The sequence below is a fragment of the Nyctereutes procyonoides genome, unplaced genomic scaffold, assembly GCF_905146905.1.
Source record: "Nyctereutes procyonoides isolate TBG_1078 unplaced genomic scaffold, NYPRO_anot_genome, whole genome shotgun sequence".
Classification (NCBI taxonomy): domain Eukaryota; kingdom Metazoa; phylum Chordata; class Mammalia; order Carnivora; family Canidae; genus Nyctereutes; species Nyctereutes procyonoides.
The window spans coordinates 42724502-42743163 of record NW_026575146.1 but is presented as its reverse complement, the minus strand read 5'-3'; the positions used below and the strand labels follow the sequence as shown (position 1 = coordinate 42743163).

General features: G+C 40.7%; 1 protein-coding gene and 1 long non-coding RNA gene across 4 annotated transcripts in view; one reads left to right on the top strand and one right to left on the bottom strand.

Moving 5' to 3' along the window:
* Nucleotides 1–2222, bottom strand: part of RASEF (RAS and EF-hand domain containing) — a 75992-nt gene extending 73770 nt beyond the window's left edge. For 2 of the 3 annotated variants that reach the window (XM_055310332.1, XM_055310333.1), the window contains exon 1: nt 1663–2222. In XM_055310332.1, the coding sequence (XP_055166307.1) occupies nt 1663–2111 (449 nt within the window). In that variant the 5' untranslated portion in view covers nt 2112–2222. The remainder of the gene's footprint in view (nt 1–1662) is intronic. The other variant, XM_055310331.1, reaches the window with a different exon arrangement.
* A 364-nt stretch (nt 2223–2586) lies between these two features.
* Nucleotides 2587–18662, top strand: part of LOC129500180 (uncharacterized) — a 33457-nt gene continuing 17381 nt past the window's right edge. Inside the window, exons 1-2 of the long non-coding RNA XR_008662510.1 lie at nt 2587–2688; nt 11579–11663. This is a non-coding gene — a long non-coding RNA (uncharacterized LOC129500180). The remainder of the gene's footprint in view (nt 2689–11578; nt 11664–18662) is intronic.

The following is an 18662-nucleotide window of genomic DNA, read 5'->3' as shown; positions in this document are numbered from 1 at the left end:
CCCATTAAATTTGATAACCTTTGAAGAGTTTGGAAAGCCATGATAATAACGTCACCAGCAATATTAAATCCTGATTTAATAGTAATCCTGATTCTAAGAGGATCATCCTAATCATTTCAAGGTTAAGTGTCAAATATTTACTGCTGAGACCTGACTACTGTGAAAAGCAGATCTGTGTGTAGGTATGCGTTTGTAAAACATGGTATGTATGGGCTCTCCTTTCCTTACTCTTAAAATTGTTACCTTCTTTAATTAGTTGGACCCAAACCAAGTTACAGATAAAAGATCATTCCAACAGTATAGTTTACAGCAATGTTTAAATTTGTGCTTCCCTGGAAGAGACGTTGCCCTTTAACTCGCTTGTAAATAATAGAAAAGATGGGTATCACACCCACTTTCTCCACACCATTCAACTCATACTTGCAGTGAGTCACTCTCCATGCCTTTCTCTCCAATGGAGGGAGGAGCTGGGCAGAGGAGGAAGTGGAACTCCCAGGCCTGCAGGTCCAAGCTGTGAATGGGTGAGCGAGCAAGACCACTGACCCTTCCAGGGCTACTTGCTTTTCTGAGTCTCATATCTAAAATATGTGAGCTGCCAGCCAAAATGACACCTCTCAGTTCTTAATAACGACAGCCACAGCTCCATAAGCTTTCAACTAGAACCCAAACAGAGAGCAGAAATACATTTTTTATAGCTTTAACGTGTTTGTAGTGCCTGAGGAGGAAGTGTAGAGGAAGATGTGAAAATAGCAGTTTGGAGACATACCATGACAGGAAGGCGCGAACAGATGCAAATGACTCTTGAATAAAACCTGAGCATCTTTCTCTCCACGCCCTGCCTCTGCAGGTATGCTCTTCCCCCCCCCCCCCCCGAGAATTAAGTTAGTAACTTGATATCATGTCTGTCCAAGCCAGAGAATTTACTGTATGATTTTATCATTCTATTCCACTGTAGAAAAGCCGAGTTTTTCAGTTCAACATCGAGATCAAATCTCTGCTCTTTTATTAGCTAGTCAAGTTCCCTAATGTCTTACACCTCTAAATTTCTGGGTCTGAGTTTCTCCATCAGTCAGAGATAAGAAAATCCACCTTCCAGAGTGGCTGCAAAAATCAAATGAACGAACTCTGCAAAATGCCTGGCACACGGTAGGCATCACTGAAGACGTAAAGTCCAGCAATATAAATGCCCAACATGTTTCGTTTTCTGTGTAGTTGCAGGAAATCAACAAGAACGACTACATACAAAAGGACACCAATTTGGCATTCGGCCATTCGCAGCTGCGGGTCGCCGCTTGGGGCGCAGCCAGGAGGCCCCGCTGGAAGGTGCGACGAGATGCGGGGCGCGGACTCCGGGCGCCGCACACTTCACTGCGGCCCCGGGAATCAACGAACGGTGTGAGCTCTGCAGGGCTCAGAAATGGGCAAGCGAAACTTTCTCCCCCAACCCCGACTCCGAGCGCGCTCCCTTTCTGCAACTCTAGGGCAATCTCCCCCCTCGCTCGGAAAAGCTGAGAGTCGCTGGACCGCGAGAAGCGAGCCCCGAAGAGCCGGGGGCGGCGGGCCCGCCCACCCCGCGGCAGGGCGGGCGGTGGCGGCGCCCGGGGAGGACCGGGAGCCGACGCCACCCCCGCCCCCGCCCCCGCGCTCCAAGCCGACGCGCACCTGGGGATGAATTTGGCCTCGTCGCCGAGTCGCTCCTGGAAGTCCCGCCAGGCCTGGCCGGGGCTCGCCCGACCCCAGGCGGCCGCCCGCGCGTCCCCGTCGCCCTCGCGCTCGTCCTCGTCCTCGCCCTCGCCCGCCTCGCCGCTCTCTTCGGGGTCGGGCCCCGCCGACGCTGGGGCGGCCGCGGGGGGGCGGGGAGCCCCGGCTCGGGGCCGGCCCCCCCGGCGGGCCCCGCGGAAGCCGCGCGCGAACTCCTGGAAGGTGATGGCGCCGTCGCGGTCGGCGTCCAGGCGCTGGAACACGGCCTCGGCGTCGGCCGGCCGCACGCGCAGCTCCGCGCACAGCGCGCCGAACTCCTCGCGCTCCAGGCGCCCCGAGCGGTTCGCGTCGCACGCGGCGAAGACCGAGCGCAGGTGGGCCAGCTCCTCGCGGTCCCCGCCCGCCTCCATGCCGCGCGGCGAGGCGAGCCCGGGCGGCTCCGGGGCGCGGTGGGGCGCTCTGCGCGCCGGGGCCACCTGCTGCCGCCCCGAGCGGCGGCGAGTCGGGCCCGTCCGGCCGGTTCGGCCACTTGCGGGAACGTCCGGGCGGGGGCCGGGGCGGGCGCCTGGGCGGCGGGGGCGGGGGCGGCGCGCGGCCCCTGGGTCCCGGGAGCGGGGCGGGTGCGGGTGCGGGTGCGCCCCCGACTCCGCGTCCTGCGGCCGCAGCGCCCGCCCGACACTGAGCGCCCGCGGGGCGGCCCTCGCCCTGGCCCTCGCCCTGGCCCTGGCCCTCGCCCTCGCCCGCCGGCCCCGCCCAGCCAGGTAGGAGGGGCGCGCGGCTCCGGCTCCGGCCTCCGCGGCCCGCGGGGCCTCCAGCACCGCGCCCCCGCCCCCCCCCGCCCCCCCCCCGGCCCGGGTTGGCGGCCACCGACGCGGGGTCCCGGCCTTGGCCTCGCCCGGCCCCTCGGCGTGAAACGGTTTGCTCCGGGAAAGCCGGCAACTAGTAGGAGCGTGCAGAGCTACCTGGACGGAAGGAGCGGGCAGGAAGGTAGGGGTAGGATTCCAAATCGGTGAAGGTTATGTGTAGTTTATTATCTTTTTTTTTTTATTTTTATTTATTTATGACAGTCACAGAGAGAGAGAGGCAGAGACACAGGCAGAGGGAGAGGGAGAAGCAGCAGGCTCCATGCACCGGGAGCCCGACGTGGGATTCGATCCCGGGTCTCCAGGATCGCGCCCTGGGCCAAAGGCAGGCGCCAAACCGCTGCGCCACCCAGGGATCCCTTGTAGTCTATTATCTTGCAATTCCAGGACGTTGGTAAACGTCTGCATATACAGGTTTTCTTGCGAACTAAACCACAAGAGTTACCAGAAGACCCCGTTCTCTGATTTTACTGGCTTGCTTTAATCCGTGTCCTTTCAACATTAAATTCCACCTGGTCTATACGCGGTAGAAATCACATAGGTCCTCCAGGTCCCTCCATCCAAGTAAGCTTTCTCCGTCCTTGTCTCCCCAACCTGAGAAAGAATTAAAAACCAAACTCCTTTGGCAGGCAGCAGCATTTAAGACTGCTAGACTAGATAAAAGACTAGAGTACCTTTTTTCTTTCTTTTTTTTTTTTTTAGATTAATCTCGACGGAAATAATATATCCAAGCTCATGTTACCTTTTCATCTTAAATATTCATTTCAGCAGTGCTATTGTTTCTTTAATACTGTTTCATGGGTACAAGATCTTACAAAGTCAATGATTTTGTTTTTTTTTTTTTTAAATCTTACCGTGTTTCCAAGAGACCCTCCCTCTGTCATATAACTTACGCATATGTTCTCTTCTGTGATCCTAACAGCCTTTGAAAATGCGTTTGGGTTATTTTCACATTATGCATTCCCTCCTCGCTTAAGGCTCTCTTTTATTTACTGCCATTTCTTTTAGTTATGACTCCATATTTCCATTTTTATCTCATTCCAGATTTTCTTTATTGCTTATTAGTTGATTTTTTTTATTAGGATTAAAATAAAGTAGGGGATTTGACAGACATCCCTCCAGGCTGGTGTTCTTAAACATAAAGCTAAGTGCTAACCATCTGAGGAACTGCTAATTCTTGAATAATACAATGAACAGAGTCAATGGTCAGCATTTATCAAGCTGTAAATACCACTGATAATCACCATCTGTAAATTTAACTGGTCAATTATGAGAGGCATTCCATTAAAGGCCATGGTCTTAGCAATCTAATTGCTAAGCGAATATAGTTCCATACAAGTGGACAGCTAATACATTGAAATGAATTTTATCATTAGTGCAATATAAATTGTTATTGATTTTGAGTTTATGTGCTTTCCTGTTTATTCTAAAGATTGATTTTTCCATATGAAGTAAGAAGTGGCTAGCTTGGTAATGCCTTTAAAGCTTTAGAAATATACTTGTTAAACTGAACCTTTGAAGTATTATTATCATTATACTGTTAGCAATTACTAAGTATCAGTAGTTTTCAAAATAGATGAGTTAATACTTTTAACTGCCTAGTCAGAAGTGTTTTCTTGAAGACTGCTCATGCAACTTCAATCCTGAATTCAATCTGCCCTTTGCACTCAGCTTCTCAATTCTTCTATTTTTTTTACCCGTTTTGCCCTTTCACTGAGTCCCTTCACTGAAGGGTCATCAAGAGATACTGATTCTTGTGAATGTCTTGTGTATACATCTTTTCATTTCCAGTGATAGTGATCTGCTCCAGACCTACTATAAGTTATCTATCACTGCATAACAATACAACAATCACTCAGTGATTTAAAACAGCAGCCATCTCATTTGTTCATAATTAAGTTGTCATTAACTTGGGCAGGGCTCAGGTAGGTAGTTTTTCTGCAGGCTTGCCTAAGATCATGTAGTCACTGTAGCTACATGATGTTAAAGGGCCTCACTCATATCTGGAAGTTGGTATTGGCTGTTAGCTGGACCATGTGTCTTCAGGAGGGTAGTGTGGGCTTTGTTTCATGGGGGCAGTGTTCCAAGAGGCTAAGTTCCAATGCACACATGCTTCTCAAGGCTCAGCTTGTGTCGTGGTTGCTGATATTTCATTGATCAAGGCAAGTCACGTGGCCAAGCCCTATATCAATGTGAGAGGGGACCATACAAGGTCACAGATAGAAGGATATGTACTTTATTAGAGGCCCTTACTGTAAAAATGTACCATACCTAGTGTACTGGGATAGCCTCTAAGAATTGTCTCAGGGTCCTGTCCTGCTCACCTTCTGTTCGTTCTGCAACAACCACAACTGGACAGTCCTTCTCAAACACCGGTTATTGTCGTCCTAGAGCTCAGTTGTTCTCAGTCTGTGATAATTTTGTTGTCCAGGAGACATTTGGCAATGTTTGGGGACATTTTTGGTTATCACAATTTGTAAAGGGGAAGATGCTTCTAACATCAAGTAGGTAGAGGCCAGGGAAGCTGCTAAACATCCTGTGATACATGGGGCTAATTTCCCATGACAAAGAATTATCTGGCCAAAAATGTCGATAAAGGTTGAGATGATAACCTGCACCCTAAGCTCATCAATTCCTAGAGGTTCCCCAATAAAAAGTGAACTAAGGGTAAACTCTTCATCTGGGCATTCAGAGTCCTCTATGATCTGGTCCCATTTCATATACCCAAATAGCTCTCCCTTTAGTCTCCATCAGGGCTCCCTCCTCCATGGATTTAAATGTCACTTTTGACATACTTAATTCCTCTCTCTATATTTGGGTTTATTTCTGGACTTTCTAGTTGATTCTATTAAGGAATCACTCACATTTTGAAAGGACTCTTTGGCTTATGAAAAAATCCTTAAAGTTCCTATTGGGTTGCCTTTCATATTTCTAAGTGTTTATTTATACATCATGAACTACATGGCAGAGAAGATCAGGGGAAAGAGGAGGAGGCAACGAAGCTTAGGACTAATTTGTTAGGCACAAGTACAAGTTGACAATTCTGAAATTGTCATGTAAATCAGTGAGAAAATAGTTGATTTACAGAAAGAGTAAGAAACCTCCTGTTTATCTAAAATGTGAGATGCTTCTGCAAAGCCACTCACAAGTTACTGATAAATGCTTTTGAATATCCTCAGAATATACTCAGGGGAAGGCCAGGGTTATATAATCTGTCTCTAATTTTTTCAAGAAAGAAGGAGAAGAAAGAAATAGGAAGTATTTCTTTTCTGTTCTAGCAACCAGAAAGAGCTAATGAGAAATTGGAGATAACAGAGCAACCTTTGAGAGCCAGTGATTTAGTAGGTAAAGAGAGCTTACCTGTATTTATCAGCATGACTTTGAGAAAGATCAGCTTGCTCTGTGGCTACCCAAGGATTTTAAAAATCAAAGATAATCTTGTTAGAGTGTGTTTCTTAAAACAGTGAAAAGATGATATGGTGATCAAGTACATTTCTAAAACACAAATAAATTTGGAAAAGAATCCTACTCTATCCCTTCTTGAATGAGATAAAGAAAGCTGTTTATACTTGCTTCATCTAAAATTTTCTAAATGTATTTGACTACGGAAGCCAGGTTTTTGGTTTGGTTTTGTTTTTGTTTCAATTTCAGAGGGCTTTCCACCAAGTTAGTGATCTTGAGAACATACTTTGGGAAACCTCTTGATAGCCAATGACCAGGGTGATGAATCATGAGAAATTATCCCTTTGCCACTATGTCATAAATTGGCCCAATTTCCTATAACAGGGAATGAGCACCACATCTTAAACTCCCCTTTACCCAGTAAAATGGAAGAGGCTTTTAATGGAAGCCTGTTATAATCTACCCTATAGGATTTCCTTCAGGTACAAGAGCCTTCCTCAAAGTCATTTAACACTATAGTTACTCTGCGCCAGAAAATCCAATAAGCCTGTTAGATGGAACTAGATATCCAAGTAATGGCATACCACTGAGGGACCAATTAGTAAGTTCAGAAACTCTCAAACTCTCAAACTCTTGCCCCTGCAAGACCCTGAGTCTTGGTTTTCTCATGAATATCTGCCATGGCTTGCTGTTACTAAGGAAGCAATAAGAAAATTGAAGATTTTACAAGAAAAGAATGTGTCAAATTTACATCATAGTGATTTTCTTTCTCTTTATGTAAATCTGAAAAAAGGGAAAGGAAAATATAACACCCATATACCCAAAATTGCAAATGTGAACATTTTATCAGATCTGGTTTTAGAAAATACAGCATTATAGATCCAGTTGAACTTCCTCTTCGAATGTATATTGTTTCTGTAATCAATATATAACATTGTGTGTGTATATGTGTTGGCAGTTATCAGATTTTGGTAAATCTTGCATTATAAAAAATTAAATATCACTATAATTCTCTAAACAGTATAAACATCATTTCACAAACCAGAGCAGGGTAGACATTCAGTACTAGAACTGAGTGAGGAGTGTTGAGTTTCAAACATCTGATCCCACTTTTTAATGACCAAGCAACACTCCTATGTCATTTTCCCACATTAGAAAACTATGTCTCATGCGTACATCTTGCTTCACTCAGTTGAAAAAGAATTTTGCATTTCATATCATATATGCAGGTAGTAGAGAGAAAGAGAAATTTAAATTTGGTGCAGTGAAACTTTTGGACAGTAAAACCCAAAAGGCAACTGTGGTAAGCAGGACTCTCCAGTGGCCCCAAATTCCCATTCCTTGGTGTACATGCTCTGTATAATCCCTTCCTTTTCAAAGTGAGCAGATCTTACGAATGTGATGGGATGGATAGTCAGTCTTGTATTATATTATGTTATATAAGACTGTCTGAGGAGCCTGAAGTGAGAGTCTCTTGCTGGTCTTGAAGAAGTAGCTGCCGTGTTGTGAGAGGGCTCCATGATTAGAACCTCAGAAGTTAGATTTAATGGAAGTAATTTGTCTTTTCTAGAGTTGAACGTAATGAGGATCGTTCAGCATGTACTCTAACATGTTTGGCTTTTTTTGCTCAGCATAATGATTTTAGATTGATTCATGTTGTTTCAGATTTCAGTTCCTTTCTGAATGAATTCAGTTCCGGAATTTTTTTCCTTTCTGGTAATGAGTAGGATTACATTATACATATACATCACAATGTGTTTATCCATTATATTTTGATTGACATTTGGGATATTTCCAGATTTTGACTATTATTAATAAAGCTACTATAACTATTACTGTATAAGTTTTTGTGTGAAGGAACATATGTGTCCATTTCTCTTGGGTAAATTCCTAGGAGTGAGATTTCTGGATCGCATGGTAGGTATATGTTTAGCTTTATAAGCAAATGACTAAGTGTTTTCCAAAGGGATTAATTTTACATTCTTACCTGTAGTATGGGAGAGTTCTAGTTATTCCACATTCTTGTCAACACTTGCTGCTGTCCTTTTAATTGAAGTGTTTCTAATGGATGCATATTGGTATCCCATTGTGCTTTTAATTCACATTTCCCTGATAACTGTGATGTTGTATGACATTTCATATACTTACCAACCATTCTTGTATCCTCTTTAATGAAATGTCTGTTCATATCATGTGCCATTTTTGACTAGGTTGCCATCTTATGAGTTGTGTATGTTTTTTTCTTTATTCTGGAAACAAGCCCTCTGTCATTTATATGTATACTTTGAAAATCTTCTCCCATTCTGTGCATTGCCTTTTCATTTTCTTAATGGTGTCTCTTGAAGAGCAAATGGTTTTAGTTTTGATAAAATCCATTGTATTAATATTTTATTTTGTAGTTTATATTTTTGTGACCCATCTAACAAACCTGTCTACCTAGAGTTGCAAAGGTATTTCTTATGTTTTCTTCTAGAAATACAGATTTTCTCATTTGCTATTGCATCTATGATCCATTTTGAGTTCATTTGTGTATTGGATGAGTTTAAAATTGAAGTTTAAAATTGAGTTTTTTTCTATATGGATATCCAAGTCTTTCAGCACTACTTTTTGAAAAAAAAAAAGGATCCTCTCATCATAGAATCACCTTTGTCAGAAATCAAATGACCATACATGTGTAGGTCTATTTCTGGACTTATTCTGTCCAAGTGATTTGTATATTTATCCTTTTCACTAACACCATGTGGTCTTGATCACATTGCTTGATAATAAGTCTCAAAATCAAGTAGTATAAATCCTACAGCTTTGTTATTCTTTTTCCAAATTGTTTTGGACATTCCTTGGTCTTAGATATTTCCACATAAATTTTAAGATCAGTTTTTCAATTTACACATATGTATCTGGCATTGTGGTTGTGTTGAATCTTGTAGATCAATTTGGGGAGAACTGATATCTTAGTATTAAGTCTGCCTATCAATGAACATGATCTATCTCTTGTTTATTTGTTGCCAGCATATAAAACTCAATTGATTTTTCAATTATAATGAATTTATATTCTGAGACCTTGCTAATCTGACTTGTTAGTTCTAGTAGCTATTTGGAAGAAGTCTTAGGATTTTCTCCATATACAGTCATGCATGTCATGAGAAGAAAAGGATAGTTTTAGTTCTTTGTTTCCCATTTGTATATGTTTTCTTTTTCTTGCTTTATTAAACTGGTTTGGACTTCTAGTACAATGTAGAATTATAGTAGTAAAAACAGATCTCCTTGCTTTGTTCCTAATCACAGGGGAAGTCATTCATTCTTCCACTGTTAATTGTAATGTTAACTGTAGAGGTTTTTGTAGATGTTCTTTATAGTGTTTAAGAATTGTCCTCTATTCCTACATTGTTAAGAATATTTATCATGAGTGGATTTTTCATTTTGTTAGATGCTTCCAGCATCTATTTAGGTGATCATGTTTTTTTTCCTTCACTATCTTGTTAATGTGGTGAATTATATTGATGAATTTTTAAATTTTTTTAAATTTATGATCAACAGAGAGAGAGAGAGAGAGAGAGGCAGAGACACAGGCAGAGGGAGAGGCAGGCTCCATACCGGGAGCCCGACATGGGACTCGATCCCAGGGCTCCAGGATCGTGCCCTGGGCCAAAGGCAGGCACTAAACTGCTGAGCCACCCAGGGATCCCTTGAATTTTTAAATTTTAGTTCAACATTTGCTTTCATAGGGTCTCACGGTTTCTTCACATGGTCCCTCCCTCAAGATAGTTGGACAACTTACATGGTGCCTCAGGATTCCAACAATGAGTGTTCAAAGGGTCTTGGGCCAAGGCTTCAAGGCTTCTTACAACCTAGCCTCAGTAGTCTTAAAATGTTAGTTCAGCTGAACTTCTATTGCTCAAGCTAATCACTAAGACCAACCCAGACTCAAAAGGAGGTAAAATAGTCACCATCTCTCAATTAGAGGAGTAGTAAAAAATTTTTTTTACCATCTTTAATCTACCCCACCTTTTTGCTTTGAGTTTGGCTTTATATTACACCCTTTTGGTTGTATTTTTTTTTTTCCTCATCTCTGTGTTTGAAGTGGGATGCACTATTTCAGCTCAGTTACCATATTGACCTAATATCCACCTCACCTGCTTTAGACCTTAAATTAGATATCATTTCCCAAACCTTCCAAAAAGAGATTATGCTTTACTCTTAAGTGTCGCCATAAGACCCCATTTCCACCCACATACCTATTGCACACGTGGATCTGTCCTCCAGCAATACTGTTTCCCAAAAATTAAGCAGTCTTTTTAAGACTCCGTGCTTCCTCCACAATATTGCCTCTGCCTAAGATCCTTTCCCTGTTTTGTCACCATGCAATCATAGGTCATCCTTTAAATATCCTTCACAAGGTTAGGCTTCCCAATTATAGAGACAAGAAAACTAAATCTCAGGTTGAGAGAAACAACTAAAATCACACAATGACTAGAACTAGGATTCAAACCAGATCACTGATTCAAGTGCTTCGTGTTTCCCTCCATAGTGCAAGTAGCAAATGCTATCTTGCTCTGCCCCATCCACTTAGATCCCCTATGCATTCCACCCAACTGTTTACTCCTATATCACTTGTTTGAAGACTGCCCCAAGGCTGCTGGAGTTTGCTTTGCGTGTGCATCTAGTCAGCTGTAGGGACCTGAGCAATTTGTTATCTCCTCTGAAAGTAGTGGTGGTGTTCAAGCCCCCTTGCCCTCTATGTAGAACAACTCTAAGTTGACCTGCATAATAACCTTAAGCATTGGGTCTGAGACAGTCATCACTGGGTGACATTGCTTGATGTCGGTGTTGCTTATCTTCCTTCCCTTGACCATTCTACCTGCCCCACTTCCCTAACCTTCCACATCCACATGAATCATTATCCAGTGTCTGGGAAACCCTGCCAGAGACAGTGCATAGCTACTTTCCTTGGCATAAAATACTCACTACGGAGACTCAAGTCAAAGGGCACAGCCTTGTCTGCAGTTTGTGAAAGTACCCTGTAGGATATAGAGCTCCCCAGAAGCCACCACAATACTCTGACACAAGTCGTGAAGAAATCAACATATTTGACATTGCTGTATTACATATAAAACCATAATACATACAATTAAATATATATGGCCTATAAAAGAGAAAATATTCCTTCCAGAGTTAGCCAAATTATTCTTCTCTCATAACACACTAAGTGACTCAAGAAAAGTAGACTGCAATTTACCATTTAGGAATCTCAGGTAAAAGTTTAAACACATTATAGACAAATAGTACAAACAGGCAAGAAGATACCAATATTTAAAATTTTGTACTTTTTAATTTTATCATTCTGGGGGGTCGAGGTGTTTGACATTCAAAAATATGTTATTTTTGTATGAGATGCCAACACTTTACATGCACTTATTCCTTGATTATTTATCTGATACAAAAATAACTTATATCTCACTTTAATTGGGAAAAATTTCTGGGCATATTTAACTTAGTATATTTTCAATGTCCTTATTACTAGAAATTCTATTTTCCTGAAAACAGTAGTGGGTAAGGGTGGAAGTGTCATGAAATATTTTGACTCTTTTGTAAGTTTCTCTTATTTTGCACAGGTCAGAAGTGATGGTGCAGCCATAAAGATGGACAATCTTCAAGCTAAAAAAAAAGTGAAAAGAATGAGCCTAGATTCTAAGCATGGTAAGTGCATGAAAAGTCTTTAGGTTAAACACTTTATGTTTCTCAAGGAGAAAGATAGCATCAAACTTGAGAATATCAAGTACATCTTTAAATTTTGTCACATTAGTGAGGAATGGTGAGAATATCTGAAGTTGAAGACCTGCTTTATTCTGAAGGAAAAGGTATGTGTTCAGCTCTACTGTGACTCTCAATGTCCATAAATAAAGTTTTATTGGAACATAGTCCTGCCCTGCCCATTCACTTTCACACTAGGAGGGCACAGCTGAGTAGTTGCATCAGACTCATCTGACCTGCAAACCTAAAATAATTATTCTCTGACCCTTTACAGAAGAATTTTCCCAACTATGCTCTACATGAAGTACATGTTTCACTTATTCTCATAGCACAAGTTAACATAATGCACTAAAAAGGATCTCCTTATTTTCAAACTAGTCCTCTACTGTCATGCCTCTAAAAATTATTCAAATCCAATAAAAACACAGTATCTCAACTTAGAGGGAAAGAAGTGCAGTCATCCCAAGACAATATGTGGTAGCATGAAGGAAGAATGTGGAAATTCTATCAATGATAACTTAACATTTTTTAAAATAAAATATTGACCAATCAGAATTTTGTGCAGTTGTCTGATGTGTCTGATCACTAAAGTTTTCAGTTTCTTATTATTTTAGAAGAATCCTATGATAAATTCTTCTTAGAATGTATTAATTTTTACTTTGATGAAGAATTTCCAGGTCTTATTTTAGAAGGCATAAAAGACCATGATTTGTATGGTGTTTCCCATTTTGCCTTCCCTGCCAGCAATTCCAACCTGAGTCTTCCAACTGCTTCACTCACCTTGACCCAGTTTCATTTCTCCTGTTTTTTTGCCTGGTTTCTGATCAAACATTTTGTTTACTATAATTTCAAATTGTTCTGCTGTGTGTGTGTGTGTATGTGTGTGTGTGTTTACCAAAATAAGTCCCAAAGCCTTTTGGAAAGTAGACAGGATTTAAAATTAGGAATAATTATAAACAATTATTAGGCATTTGTGTGCATTTTAATATAGATAGTACTAGAACGATAATCATGTCATTATTTATTTACTTACTACTTGCCTTAGAGCTGCTTAAGACACCCTCAGCTTTTTCCCAAACTTATATTCTAACAAAAGACAGATTATGTTCTAAGACCACAATGGATTTCCTCCTAGAAAAGCCTATGAATTTGATCTCAAATGCCCAAAAATTACTTTTAGCTCCAGGGAATGCAGTGTGTGCGTTGTTAGATCAGAGGTACAGTTATATCATCCAAAATAATGGAGAAATGTACAATTCTATGTGGCATGAAAGTAGTTCCCAAATCTATAATACGAGGAGATGTTAAAATATTAATCTTTTCTTTAGACTAAGAAAGATTAAATCTTCTATTCCCAGAAGTACAAAATGAGACAAACTAGATCAGTCAGATAGTGATCTATAAAATTCTAAAACCCTTCCTATTCCTCTGGAAAGCATTATATAATTCAGTATTCAAAGGATGAGATATTCAAATAAGGCTCTTTTCACCAATACCCTAGAGTCTCAGCTTAGCAATGAAGTAGGACACTAATTTTTTACTAATGTAGTAATTGGAAATACAGAATCAGGATTACATGTATTCTGTAATTTGCGCATCTTTAATGTTAAAGAAGATGGGTGAATAAAGGGAAAAATTAGCTTAAAATAAAAAAGTAAGAGGTCACATTTGCACCATACAATGAGATATTTGAAGAAGACAGAATTCTTTGCCCACCAACACGTTTGTTGAGAATACTGTACTTTTAGAGTGATTTTGTAAAATAATGTAAATTCCATTCTGTCTTTTAAGCTCTCAATTTATATTTTCCAGAAATAAATTATTAGTTAAATTTTATGAGATATACAGTCAGTAGAAATTCCTCAAACTGTTCCATTATTTTGTTTGTCTTGAAACCTATAAAGTTCCTCAGGTTCTATACAGAAGTATTTGTTCCGTGGATTCACCCATTTGTTCTATGGATTCCTCTATTTCCTAAAAGGCTAATTCATTACAGAAATCTCAGATTTCCTTCAAAAAGCTCAGATTTCACAGAGGAGACTAGGATTAATCAAATTCTTGAAATATGGGACATCTGAAATGGTAATTTCAACTCTAATAACTACTCAAGTGTTTTTCTTTCCCTACCTTGTATATCATTCTAGTAAATGGTATTCTGAGGACAGAGGCCAACATAGCTGAAAGGAATCTAAGTTCTCCCAAGCATTTTTTCCTGAGCTTTTTAATGAATTCCAAAGTACAAAGGAACTCATGTAATTTTTGTGCTATATGAGAGGTCGTGAAAACTTGGTTTAGCTTTAAGTGAAATTATAAGAAGCTATTTTCTGGGAAATATTTAATGACTGCTGAAACCCTGTATTAATAAAATGGAAACAACCCTGAGGGTTTATGGATAAGCACAAACCAATGCACAGCTTTTATCAAGTTTTCTCTTCATTTTGTGATGACATTTAAGACTGAAAGAGATACAAGTGGGCAAAAATCAACATTCTCTTACCGTCTACAGTTTTCAAAGTTTTTTAACCACATCCAGGGTGACATTCTTGCAGAAACAGTTTCACACATTCCAAACTAATATGACAATAGTTCACCAGTAAACTCTGGGAAGGACAAAGGGAACAAAAAGTTATAAGAATAATGAAATGTACTTTTGATGAAGTTTTCAAAAATTCATTCCTCAAATTTACCTTGGCCTTGCATGTCCACTAACCCCACCCTATCCTTCCTCACCTATCGGTCCTGCCATCCCAACCAGACAGAGACAGCAGATACAGTTCAGTGAAAGAGTCATGTACAATGAACACACCTAATAAAATTCCAGACCCCAAAAAAAGTGAAGATGATAGGGGCAAAGATCTAAATATGTCAGATTCTATTTTGATATTCTTAAGGAAATGATAATAGTAGATAAATCCAGAGGGTTATTATGGTGATGTCCTTTGGATGGGTATTTGATAATAATGAAGTAAAAATAATCATTATCTTAACATCTGGCACCAGAATTTTTCCCAGAAGAAAACTGTCTAATTTGGGATAATTCTTTGCTAGACTCTCATAGGAGGAAAGAATCTGCAGAACAACACATGATAGTTCTGCCACTTTTTACAGATAGGAGGATGGGTTTTTCTTCCTCCTGACAGTGGGTAAGGAAGACCGTGGGGGGACAGAGACAGAAGGCAGAAAATCGTAGCAACGCCAGACCCAGCAAGGTTGTTGATGGACACTTGAGGATTAGAGAGTGTTCGCTTTGATGTGATGAAGGCTCTTCTTAGGTTCTTTGAAATGTTTCTACAAGTTTATTTTGCTTACAGATGAGCTAGAAGAAGGGGCTGAGTTACCGTTGTCCATGTAAGAGGGAGCAGGACCCCAAGAGGCAGGGCAGGACAGGAGGGACTGTGAGAGCATAAGTCCCACCCCAGAATTTGGATGACCTTGAAATGTCTACCTACATCTCGGGAGTAAAAAAGTCCTCTTCCAGGATAAGGGATCCCTGTATAACCTAAACTGCTGGTTCTCAAAGGCTGACTCCTGGACCAGCAGCATCAGCATCATCTGGGAAATTGTTAGAAATTGGTGGGGGGGTGGTGGCTGGACTTCACTTCTAACCCACTGAATCATAAACTCTAGAGTGGGGCTCAGCAGTCTGTGTGTGTATGTTTTTAAATATAGTATTTACTTATTTGAGAGACAGAGAAAGCAGGGGGAGAGGCAGAGGGAGGGGAAGAAAGAATCTCAGGCCGACTCTGCACTGAGCACAGAGCCGGACACGGGTTTCATCTCCCGACCCGGAGATCATAGATCATGACCTGAGCCAGAATCAAGAGTCAGACACTCAACTGACTGAGCCACCTAGGGCCCCACACCAGTCTGTGGTTTAATAAGTCTTCCAGGTGATCTTGATGCACATAAAGATTGAGAATCACTGATCTCGAACAAAGGTTCACAGCTTTGGCCACATTCAGATCCACCTCTGACACAATGATGAGAAAATCCTGATGCCAGAGAATCATTCCCAATGATTCTACCAACCTAAACAAATTATACTTCTAAAAAACAGATTATTTATTTTAAAGATTTTGTTTATTTATTTGAGAAAGAGAGAGAGAAGTAGAGGGAGCATAAGCAGGGGGAGGAGCAGAGGGAGAAGCAGACTCCACTGAGCAGGGAACCTGACGTGGGGCTCAATCTCAGGACTCTGGGATCATGACCTGAGCCAAAGGTAGGCTTTTAACCAACGAGCCACCCAAGCGCCCCAAAGAAACATCATTGAAAGTAAGTCTACAGACCCTAAAGTCAATAATCTCTGGTAAGCAGCATTCTTAATTGACCTTCTAGTCGGGTTTCCTAATAGTAATTCTGATTTACCAGAATCAATGTTCAGTATTTAACACCCTCCAAAAGCATTAATTCTTCTGTCCACTCCAGACTCTTCTGTTAGACTAGTTACCAGGTTTCCATACAAAACTTGGGGTTCTGTAGGAAGGCAGATAAAAGTGGAGATCAGCAAAAAGAGGGGGATGTTAGGGCAGGTAGGTTTATAGCAAACGTTTCCACCATCCCCAGAACTGTCAGGGAACGGGAGAGTCGTCAATGTCAGAAACATGAGATGGTCCCATATAGATAGGGCTATGCCAACCTTAAGGGAAAGTAACTTTCAAACTTAAATCCTAAGTGTTACCATGTTTGCTCTCCAGATACAGACCCAGAGAGTAGATGTGGCCTGTACTCACTATCAAAGATGATTTGGAATGAGGATTTTGAATGTTTCACATAGCATACCCTAGAAAATGCTCCTAATGTTAACCAAGGGTAAGGGGAAAGTGTCCTTGAATAAATACTGAAATTCTTATATCTGTTTGGATTCCACTGAGTGATTAGGCCCTTGCTATCTAAGGAATAAGTCTTCCCTATAATAATTAAGAAAATTCAAAATTCTCCACAATGGGTTTATTCAAATTGAGTAATGATAATTTTTACCTTATTCTTAATAAAATGCTTTTGAAAGAAGAAATAACTACCTTAAATAAGGAGCTTGAGTGTATATATGATGAATAATACTTGCTATCTTAATAAAGAAAATTTTAATGGTATTTATAAGCAAATCATAATGCCTCACACAGAAAACATTGCATATACCAGGCCCCTAAATCTTTTCCTATGCTGACTCACTTAATCCCCACAAAGCTCCTGAGGCAGGAGCTATCATTTTCATGTTCATGTTACTGATGAGGAAACTGAGGCACAGAGAGGCTTAGTGTCTTACCTGGGGTCACACAGCTAATAGAAGCTGGGATTTAGGCCAGGGAATTGGGCTCCAAAGCCCATGCTAATTCCTCATAGTCTATTAGTGAATGAGTGGGCAAGACTCCATTTAATAATTGTTCCTGTTCATTTCTGGCCCAAACCTCAATGATAGTGTAAAAACTGCATGATTATACCACAGGATGCAGACACAGGTTTCTGTTGAGTGTTTTCATGAGCACAAGAATGGTGTCTTATGTTTTCTTCTAAGAAAATACATTCACTTATGTGAGGAAGGCAATGTAAGGACAGGTTTTATATTGCTATAAATATTTCTCTCAAAATTTTCAGCCACCTTTGGAAGTCCCTATCACTTTTAAAATATAATATTTTTTTCTCTTATAACTGTTAAAATAGGCTCTGCTATGGAGGTACCCATGCTTACAAGAGTTGCAGTAAAACAATGAGACACCAGAGTGTCCAGGTGCCTGTCATTATTTACCTACTTGATCACCTCTCTGTAAATTAAGCTACTGAAGTACTGGGTTGGGTACATTAAACAATGCAATGTAACTGGTTTTGAATTCACATTTGAATTAACTGAATATTTTATTGAAGACGTGAAAGTAAAATATAAAAGAAAGATACTGAGGAGTCAAGATAATCCAATAAGAGACTGCCAAGAGAGCCAACAAAAATGGGATGTTGCCATAGTTACCAAAACACACATATACATACCTACACACATACACACAGCCTACAATCTCAATGTCCATAAGATCTTGAAAATCAGCAGAATAAGCTCAAGTCTGTAGTTTTTCTCTCCTCTGTACTGTAATTAGTGTGATCTTGGCCTTTGGAGACAAGCCAGAATGAAAAAATGTCTTCAGTTCTGCCTGTTAGTAAGTCCTATCCTTTAGGAAACTCTCTGAAGCCTCTGTTATGTATCAGTGTAATTAGAGATACAGCATCCTTCTAACATGAAGATAGTCTCCTAATTAGGGTATTGACCTGAGCTATGTATCATTCATGGAGGCCCACCACCAACGGTAATACAGGAAGGACTCTGGTTCTAGTTGAATCATACTCTACGTTCTACATCACCCAAAGGAGCTACTTTCGTCTCAGAGACAAAAATCAGTAAAAGTCAAACAGTGGCTAAACATTAGCCTCAGCATACTATATATTCAGTTTTTCTTCGTTACTTTTCAGTCAGGCATTTATAAGTGAAATTCAAACACACATCACTGGCCATCAGGGAAATACAAATCAAATACGTATAGTAAGCTGATCAAGGGGATGATAAGCACAGTCTTTATCCAGACATTCATAGGTGAAACACAAAATGAAAAAGAGGCAGGGAGGTGGGGAGGGGGCAATTTCCATCTGTAGCACAGCTTAAGCATCAATAACAAATTGGGTCTGATGGAAAAGTAGGCTTCAAGGCTATAATGAAATAAATTTATGATGTCTTCCTTTCTATTTGCTCTGACTGATTTTTCTCATATAAAAATCTGTAGGACTCTGACAAGTGTCCTCTGTCTACCAACTGCTGCATCAATTATGACTGAGATCACAGATAGATGTGTAATTAGAAAGAGGGATGATAGTGGTGAAGTTGCAAAGAGGAGAGGAAGCATGTCAGTTCTGTAAATCTAACAGAAGTGTATGGGCCCCATGATGATCTAGTACAAGGGCACAAAT